Source organism: Pomacea canaliculata, linkage group LG1 (genome assembly GCF_003073045.1).
Source record: "Pomacea canaliculata isolate SZHN2017 linkage group LG1, ASM307304v1, whole genome shotgun sequence".
NCBI lineage: Eukaryota > Metazoa > Mollusca > Gastropoda > Architaenioglossa > Ampullariidae > Pomacea > Pomacea canaliculata.
Genome location: NC_037590.1, coordinates 15,133,206 through 15,143,511, shown reverse-complemented (window position 1 = coordinate 15,143,511; position 10,306 = coordinate 15,133,206). Strand labels below are relative to the sequence as shown.

At 40.7% G+C, this 10,306-nt stretch overlaps 1 protein-coding gene across 1 annotated transcript; it reads left to right on the top strand.

Moving 5' to 3' along the window:
- The first annotated feature begins 3,755 nt into the window (after positions 1 to 3,755).
- On the top strand, positions 3,756 to 10,101 carry LOC112561679 (sensorin-A-like). The gene is made up of 3 exons (XM_025234293.1): positions 3,756 to 4,056; positions 5,745 to 5,833; positions 8,892 to 10,101. The coding sequence occupies exons 1-3, from the start codon at positions 3,824 to 3,826 to the stop codon at positions 8,924 to 8,926; spliced, it is 357 nt and encodes a 118-aa protein (XP_025090078.1). The 5' UTR covers positions 3,756 to 3,823; the 3' UTR covers positions 8,927 to 10,101.
- Positions 10,102 to 10,306: the final 205 nt, after the last annotated feature.

The window sequence follows — 10,306 nt, the reverse complement described above, 5'->3', positions numbered from 1 at the left end:
GTCACTTGCCGGGCGCATAATCGGGTTTGCACGGCGTGATTTTGGCAACAATAAGCAGCAGACAGCTGCCGTGTGCATCAAGACCACATCTCCATACGTGGCACTATGCAAATAGAGTGGAGCCGCGCGTATCTGGCCAATCAAACGTGTATGTGCATAATTACGGCGTTGACGCGCCGGCTTTACTGCCCTCACCATCACCACCTACAACCACCACCTTAACGACTACAGTGCGTCATAGTTTACACTGAGTCATAAGCTTACATTATTACCTACAGTCCGCCATTTACCTCGTAAACTATTCAGTGCCCTCATCCACTAAAGTGCGTCCAAGCCTCCAGCCATACCCGTAACCTCTCATACATTAAAGCACGGAGCAGACTAAAACTGTTTTAAGTTTCTAGAGATTCATATCCTCAAACCTCAGGTTGCATTGGCTCCATATCTGGATTCCGGGTAGGAGCACGCTTCCTTATATTGGGGTGTGGGTGATGGTCCCTGGCCGGTGGTCTCTCTTTGATCCAGAAGAAAGGCAACTTCAAAGAGGTCATATACCCGAAGTGACAAAAGTTGTACTCGTACACCTTTCCAGCCTAGCAGGACATTGCAGGTTTGGTTAAGCTTGACTGTCATTTATCGCTGATTGCAACAAGCAGTTTAAAATGGTTTAGTGGAAATCCCACGATACGTTTATAACAGGATGGAGCTTTTGAAACTTCCACACAGGAAGGTTGTCTGGGTAGGATGCGCGCGCAGCGGCTTCGACCAGTGACGTAAGCCACCCCATGGGGACGACACTGTCGACTCGGCTTGCCCTGTGTGTTTGTCTGATTCGGCGGGCGCCAACCTATCGGCCTCCTGGGACCTAATCTATACCTGCTCACCTCCAACTTTCTGACCTCCAGAGAACGTAAACCCAACGTGAAGCACGTTAAAAACGTAGGAGTGACCCCGCAAGACACCCACACCCCAACCCTCGCTGTTGCTCCCGTGCACAGTCGCACGTTTGTTCTGGTGTCAGGTTAACAAAAAAAAAACAAAACAAAACAAAACCGTGAAAAAACAAAAAAACAAAAATGAAGGATGGGAGTTAGTAATTTTTCCATTCATTGACGACGTTCGCAACTGAGGTTAACAATGTTGGGATCATTAAAGTAAACAAATTAATTGTTTGCTGCAGTAGAGTTGTCAGGCGGTCAATTACCAGCCACCCCCTCTGTCCGCTTTGCTTCCAAACTCACTGCCCATCTTTGTTTTCTGCGTCATTCGCCTATTTTGGGATTTGCTTGTCGCAAGTAATAAATTATCACTTGATTACTCGTACTCTAAACTCACAACCCATATAGGTGTTTGTAGACTAGAATGAATATGTTCTGCCTTCAATTTTATTTTACTGTCAGAAATATACTTTTGAGATGAAAAACTTCCTTTCATACCTTCGTGTTCTTCATTGCTGCGAAGAAATTGGAAAGCTCTTTGTTTTTCATAACTTACATAATTCAGAAACAGTTGTTTTTTAATTATTTAGGAGGTATTCTATTCCGTTATAATTCGAAAAATATCTGCATAAGACATGCAAATCATACATCAAACTGTATCAGCCTCTAGTCGCTGTTTTCATGGACTTTGACTCTTCGTTAAGGTAAAAATATCCCTGTGTTTTCACGGTATCCATTCCGGAGGCAACTAGTGCTAGGAATTAAGACTAAGCCCACAGCTAAATTAACACTTATTGCTTAGATAAACTCTCATATATTCCATATTTCAAGCACTCATTCTTCTGAAAACGCTTTTCCGGCAGTTACCTTTTTCACAAAGAAATAAAATTTATTCGTTCCACAGATTATGGGTTAGTCTGCTTGATGATATCTGGTTGACTCGATATAGAAATACATGTACATGAAATAAAGAAATAACACCTTTTCTGAAACAAAACCAAAACCAACTGTAAAACAAGAAAAAATCCTGTCATCTATCATGTAGAAGTAGAAGACTTTGTCCTTAGCAGGAATAAAAGGGTTAATGGTTGAAACTGTATCCCCAACGACTTACTTTAATTGCCTGCCCCCCTCAACACACCCAATTTTTGAAGCAGATATGATTTTGTGGATGTAGTGGCTGATGTCAACAGTCGCAGATTTTTTAGTGTACAGACTGCTTATTCGTCTGCTGATGTGAATGGCGATGTTCCTTGCTGAGAAGATGATGAGCTAAGCACCCGAGAACAGCTGAAAGTCTGTAACTCTTGTTACATAAACTAGACACAATAATACTAGAAATCTGTCTAAAGCAAAGATCGTTTTGGTGTCTTCCTTGAATTTTGTTGTTGTTCTGAAGAAAGAGGTTTACACTTGATGACAAATGTGAATCATCTTCAATAATCTGTCAATTCCTACGATGTTCAAGAAATAGAAGATGATAAATAATTCAGTCCTCAGTTTATCCTAGTGTGTTTCTTGGGTAGAAAGGTGGAGTGGAGACCAGGCTTCAATGATGATGATGAGGAGGAGGAGGAGGAGGAGGAGGAGGACGACGACGACGACGATGATGATGGGTACCATGGTGGTTGAGTAGGCGGGGCGTGATAGCAATGAGAATGATGTTGACATCGACAATATAGAAAGACACAAAGGAGTGCACGAAGAACAGATAAGAGAAATTCTTATTTAACCCACAGCTGCAAATAGTAACAATAAAATGGAAAAATTTGGAGTTGAAATTTGCAAAAGTCCTCCCAGCCGACAAAGATCATCCGCTTCGATAACTTAGCCCACATTTATCTCACTGATCGTAAAAGTGTATATCTTAATTCCTGACCAACAACAGCGATTAGACGTCCCTCGTTGTCACCAGGAAATGAAAGGGAACCGATCACAGAGGCCCCGGCTGATCGGCCGCATCACGCAGCCCAGGTAAACTAAAAGCAGACGATCGATCGATCGCAGACACGAAAATCAAAGTGCATCACCGCCCTCTCATCGGGGTACGCTGCTTATAGGGCCTTTGTATTCTCTGGCGGCGATGGAGGGTGGGGTGGGGAGAAACTGTCGACGACATGGAAAGGCAACCGTTGGAGAAACTCTTCATTGGCGAAGACCCTTCCAGCGGGTCGAACTCCATCCTGCCCGCGGGCGCCTCCAAGCTTGCCCTCGCCGTGGAGCAGGTCACGGGGACCGTCGCGAGAGAAGCTCGCGGGTACAAGGCCGTGATTACTTTTTTGGAAAGCGTGATCACTCGTTCGATGGCCAATCAGAGCTCAAAGAGGCGCGCGTGTGACTGGTGGGTATTCCCAACAAGAACAGGAGCACACCAACAGATCCACTCGCAGCGTCAACCACAGGATTTTGTTTTTCTGTTTTTGTTTTAAAATGATGCTCGGTTTATATCCTGAACAAGGAAATCAGGGATAAATTGTTTTTGAGAAGCTGGAGATGTAATCTTTTGATCATTCACTTGTAAGGTTTAGCCTTGACAGGTCTAATACGTCTGTAGTGGTAGAAAATAATGCAGTATAAAAAAATAATTATCAATATTAAAATCAAAAGAAGTGTTAATGAAAAACAACGAATGAAGCTCTCCCATGCTCCTTTTTTCCTTCTTTGTTTTTCTCTGGCGTCTTTTTTCTTTCCCAACATTGTCAAATATACAAATGCATATATCCGCATCTGTGTATTTGTAGGTGTATGTATTAAAGAAAGAAAAAACAGAGAAAGAGAAAAAATTGACGTCTGATTAAGAGTTAATTATTTTCTGTGCAGTTATCCCCGTCGGACCACCCGACCGAAGAAGACAGACCATCCGCTCTTTCTCATCACAAGCGGCAATGAAGATGCCTGGTGACCTCGTGACCGCGGCCGTCCTGCTGGCCGTCCTGTGCCTTGTCGTGTCGCTAGCCGTGGAGGATGCTGCCAGTGACCTCTCGCTCTTCACTGATGCACAGAAGCGCGCGGGCAGGAGACGTCAGAGGGACGAACCATTCAAGGCCGGCTACTTGTTCGGCAAGAGGTCCCAGTGGTCAGAAGGGGGGTCTTCAGGGCTGATGAGGACGCTGGCTGGGTGCGTTATTTATTTGTTTATTTATTTCCTCTCTATACAGTTTCTTGTTCAGCCTCTGAACAGTCGCGATTTTTTTAGACTCTAAATAATCGACTAAACTGTAGAAGCTTGACTTTTGAGTCTTTTTTTTTCCTAATCGCTAAGAAGTATTTATTCTCTTTCCTTTCTAACATTATTTTGTGGTTTTTTGTGAGATTAAGTCAAGGGCTTCCATGCAGTGACAACCATTCACTCAAATCAAGATGTGTTTCATTGTGTAATGCTCATTTATATCGTGTACATAGTATTTGCTTAAAAAGAGCTTACACAGGCTTATTTTATTCTTCTTCTCACCTTAAATATTTTACTTTTTTTGTTGTCTCTCTTCCCTACATAATATCTCAGAGCGATGTAGCATGTTTTTGAGGAATTCGTAGTTTTGCTTGCAAAAATGCTTAAAAAGAACGGGAAAATGCAATTTGGCGTAGTGATTCTATCCTCACATTAAAGACCAACCTGAACGGTTTGCGTTTTTTCAGATATCAGTAGATACAGGCGATATAAACCTAACCTGTAAATTTCAGCCCAAAACCCATCCGTTAATTAATTATCCGCTACTACTCGCATCGGCGATCAACGAGCGCTGATAGCAGTGCACTACGTCACGTTGGTACACAGTTTACAACATTGCCTTCAGTCAACTACAATCAGAGAGAGAGAGAATGAACGACAGTTGGGATTATTCGGACGCTAACAGTCTGTATTTCTCGTGGTTCTGAAAAACTGTTACTTTAGCACGAGATATGCAGACTGTCAGCCTCCGAATAACCCAACCTGTCGCTCTGATTGGTGTTGACGGCTGCCAACGTTGTGAATGGTGTACCAACGTGACGTAGTACACTGTTAACGTGACGTCATACACTGTTACCGCGCTCGTTGATCGCAGGTGCAAATCGCGGATGGGTTTTGGAGGCCGAAATTTACATGTTAGTTTGATAACGCCTTTATCTACCGATATCTGTAAAAAAATGCAAACCATTCAGGTTGGTCTTTAATGCATCGTGCAGCACCAACAGTAGTAGCAGCTAAAGGAAGATTTTTCTTTGATTATAATTTAAATGAGTGGTGCGAAGAAGCAATTTAGAGGCATTATTATCTGCGCCCAAACACTTTTGATTGGGTAATACTTCTTAACTGTTCTTGCTCTTTTGATCAGCAAGATTCTCATTGTAAGCCTTCCTGAATTAGAGGGAATTGTTTTTCATGAGCATATAAATAGTTCAATCTTTTTTGTATTTAATAATCTGAGAATATTATAACATTTGACAACACACATGGAATCTTCGAGAACAATCATAAAAGACAATTTTAAAGAAAACGTTTTACCGTTTTGTAGACGAATAAAATGAGTGTACAGTAAATAACAATTATTAGAATATTCTGTTAATTGAGCAAATTATTGTGTGTATTGAAAATAAAAGTTATTAAAAAAATATTTTACAAACTTAAAAGTATTAGTTTTTGTACAGTAAACAAATATATATAATTTTCTATGAACATTGAGAATGAGTTCTGAGCAGTAAATAACTGAATATCTGTTCGAAAAAATGACATGTATGTCTGTACATTTTCTGATGTTTAGAATATTCTGTACAGTAGATGAGTTTTAAAATATTCGGAAAGTATAAACGCGGTCTGTGTGTTTTCAGCACGGTGATGTCAGTAGAGGAATTCACTCAGGCCATTCAGCAAGATTCAGAACTCGCCACCCACGTCGCCCGATACTTGGACAGAAATGGTAAGTAAGCCTTTGAGGGAATATTGCTTTCTTGCCAAAGTACAATTTGAAGAACAAAAATCAAACTGTCTAACCAAAAGGTAATTTTAGATAAGTCTAGTATTGTTAATGGTTATACGACAGAAATAAACATGTATTACCGGTTAAAGAAGAATTGAATATTGTTTGTTGTCTCCAGTCAGTTACAAAACTTTAAAAAATTAGAATCCAGTCAAGTCACATTAAACGGTGCTAACTTGTGATATCATCTCATTAATCCCGTATTGCTATGTTCACAGCTTAAATACACCCCCACTTAAATATCTGTGGTCCGCAATTGTTTTCTTTTAATCTCTCTCTCTATATATATATAAGTGCATCAGATACAGAGTACAGAAGTTCTGTTTGTCCCTCTGACTCCTCTCGAAATTTTCAATATTTCTATCTGAACACCATCAACGTTTCGATCGAAATATCCCACCCAAGCATTTTTTCTGGTCTTTCATTCGCCTGCTACCATAATCCCTATTCGCTTGCTATTCCCACCATATCCCCCTCCCACGTTCACCATTTCGTCGAGTCCTTTGTTTTCTTTTCTTTTCTTTTTTTTATCTCCCCTCCCCGGCCGTCCATTGTGGTTCCTCAGGTCGAAAGTCCATGGAAAAAAAGCCGCTGCACTCATTTGACTGACGGAATATAGTCGATGGAGTAAGATACGCAAAGAAAGTCATTTATTATTTAAGGAAAGAGTAACGGAATCTTCAAGAGGATTAGATCTTGTCACGATTGTCAGGCAGTCTGCTGTAACCGAACTGTCACGTGACTGATTAAAAAAATTCTCACAATGATCATCACAAAGCGACCTTTCCTGGAAGACCTGTGCATGACATGTTAGTGGTCACAAACACCACAAAATAATGTGAGTCTGAAAAGAGATTTTTGTTAAAAAGTGCTCCATTTTCTAAAAATAAGTAAATAAATTTGATTATATATATTTCTATAATTTTAGGACACTACTGTATCTTGCGTTCGCCGACGACAGGCACTAACTGCAATTACTTTGGCGGTTGTCGATTGATCAATTAAACTAAATGGAATGTTTGCGTTTAAAGGCTCGAAGGTAGAGAGTTCCGCCTGCAACGCAGGTTTTGTTCATCGAAAGCTTTCGGAAAAGCCACTGAAACTCCATTAATTCCTTGTAGCTACTAACAGACGTAGTTTCGCAACATTAACCTTTCGGTAACGAAGATAAACGTTTTCCAAAATACAAGGGTGGAAAACTGTAGAGAAACGAAACGATTTATTTCAGGACCTGTAGACAATGGCAATGGCGTGAAGTTCAATGTACATCTGGACGTCTTCATGTAGGGACACTTCAGGCAGAGTTGAAATGTTGTCAGGTCTGAAAAGTTTCCAACAAGAGGGGTAGGAAGGGTCGCACATATGCAACAGGATATGCACATACCCACATCTAACTATTCTAGTGGTTACTTTATTCTTTATCGTTTAACACACGTCTTCCTTGAATATTACTTCTAACAACAGTCCGCACAATGTTCGTCCATCTTCAACCCCTCCCCTTCTATGCTTGTTGCCCGATTCTTCTTCGCATTTTCTGTCTTTTATTAGTCATCAGTACTGTTGTTTATTTTTTCATTGTCCATGTATCAAGTGCTAATAGCATGCTCTTACGAGCGTGAGTATGCGCTATATAAACCACGGGTTGTTGTTGTTCTTGATAAGGAAACATCAAAAGATGGGGTGGAAAGCCAGAAATAGATTTTGCTATAATTAAAAAAAAACCTAGCTTAACCGTCTGTAAAAAATATGGTTTAATTTTTGCAGCAGATTTATGAGATAAGTTTTTCTGTTCTGTTCTGGAGAGGAAGTAGAAAAAAGCTGAAAAGGAAATCTTATACAGGACGTAAATCTCTGTTGGCGACGATGTAATCAGTTCTTCATCATCGCATTTGTTATTCTTAGACGATTGGCCTTGTCATCGGCAAGCCTTAAAACAATATGGGGGAGGTGAGAAAAAAAAGGAGGTCGCTTTCATTTTCCTATCCAGTGTAGTTTAGTAATCCAACCCAGACCCGTGCATTTTTGCCAACAGTTTGATGCAATTTCAGCAAGAATCAAAACGAATTCTCTTTGCAGACGGTTAGTTTTTTTTTTTAAAAATCGACAGCGAAATTGGAAGTCTAGACCCCTTTGATATAACCGTGTCGTACATATCTTTTTACCTGAAAACGAGAATTTTCTGCTGTATACACATGCTGGAATCGCGAATAATTGTTGGTTTTGAAACCGCGCTTTCATACGCTCCCGCTCTCTACACACACACAGACCACAAACACACACTTTCAGTCTCTCACGCACACACACGCAGACATACTCTAAAATAATTCATCTTTGCGGCTCCTCTCTGTACTTCTGCTCAATTTTCAGTGGACACAGGCAATCATTATCAAAGTGATCTCAGCTGATTAACGCTAAGCAGAACAGAGAGAACAGCCAATATGAATCACCCTGGGAGTCTTGTCTATCTCTTGTGGCCTTTACTGTTGTGTTTATCTATTTATTTATTTTTTTTAGAAATAATTTCCCTCGGCCAGGCAAGCAACTTAGGAAACTTTGAAATGGCAAAGCCCACCCACCCACATACGTCTGTCATTCCCTCCCACTAACAAGCGCGCGCGCACGTGCATCGCAAAGTTCTCAGAGAAGGAGCTTAAGTTCAATAATAAGAAAGAAGACTCAGACGATTTAAACAGTCTGAGGGGAAAAAAATAAGCAACCCGAGCGGGCCTTTTCTTCTCTACTCGTTCGTGCACGCATGCGTGGTATTTGCCAATGGTGACGTGCAAGGGGATAGTTCTTAAAAACCTTCCAATAGCATAAGATCTTGAACGTGGGCTTGGTCCACCTTAGCTATAGCTCCCTCTCTCTCATTCTGCCTCGTGAAATACCATCCTATCCACGTTCCGTAGCTAAAAGACCATTCCGCTGTTTTTTTTTGTTTTTTTTTCGTCCTGGAAAATATTTTAACAAGTGTTTGCTTTTGCTTGTTTGTGTTTAGGCGATGGTTACGTGTCTGTCAGCGAACTACTGTGACGTCATCCTCCAGGCTGCACGTGCTCGGCAGACACGTGCCTCATCTGTGGGGAGTGCTACGTCACGCGCCTTGACATCCTGCTGAACCAGGAAACACCGTGCTTTCCTCTACACCAGCTGTTCCGCTTCTAAAGACTCTTTGAAAAAAAAAAAGAAGATAAAAGTCACAACGTTTCCCTTCTAAAAATGTCTTCATTAGCAGATAACGTTGATGATTCCTAGAAAACTCGTAGATAAGCAAGGACAGCATTCAAGCAAACGAAATTTGGTTTTTTACGCATGACAAACGTTCGCTGTTACTAAAACCAGTTTTTTCACACGATGACTAAATTTTTCTCATTGAATAAATGCGCATTTTCTGGTAGTTTCAGACATAGGAATAACACTGTCTGCTCTTCATTAATTACAGTGAAAGACATGGCCATCAGGGATAACACCCTCAAAATCCAGAATTTTTTTTTTTAAGCAGCTATAAAGTAACAAAATGTCACAATTTTCGGTATCAAGAACATTTATGACATACGTACTCTGTGAATGCTAGCCACTAATTAAAACACCGAAGAAGAAAAAAGTAGCTTTGCTCTTTTTTTTTTTTTTTTACTGAATGGCACGTGTACATAACATGGTATTTTGATCCTTCTAGTTTTATTTGCGAACTATAGCTATTGTCCCCTCTTTTCCGTTCCTTTGTTTTACTTTTTCTATTTCAGTAAAAATACCTATTTCCCCACCGGTAAGTCTATGAGGGAAATAAATTTCTTGAAACCGTAAAACCGAGGTAGTCATTAATTTTTCAACAGCATCGCTTCAGCCGCTCTTTCCCTCGCCCAGAACTCTTCTTTAAGAGGACGCAAGACGATGACGCACGACTGTCAAGCAGCGAGAAGGTTCCAGAACGACTCTTTATCCGCAGGTTTTATTCCACTGCTGCGCCATCAGTCCCAGGCACTAGGAAACTCATATACATCAAAGTAGACGTCCGCAGAGCGTTCGGAAATTTGAAACTGCGGCTTTGTATACATATAGGTATAGCAGGATGGTAGTGGCTGCCCATACAGTACATTCGTGGCTATTTTAAGATGGAAGTGTTAGTGATGACAAATTTCTGTTGGTTTGCATGGCTATTTGTGCTGAGGATAAGGCAAAGATATCAAATAAAGTACCTCTGGCGTTGACTCTCCTTGAATGCGGATTTTATTCAGCTGTGAATTTATATGGGCTTGTTTCTAGATTGAGAGAAGTGTGTGGAAGTGTTCACTTGCAAGTGTTTGCTATAATATTGAGCAATTCTACTATGAATGTATATCCATGAGTAGGCATCTATTTATGGTGTCCACGGAAGAGTATATTCTGGAATTATACCCCAAAAAGTTGACTTTC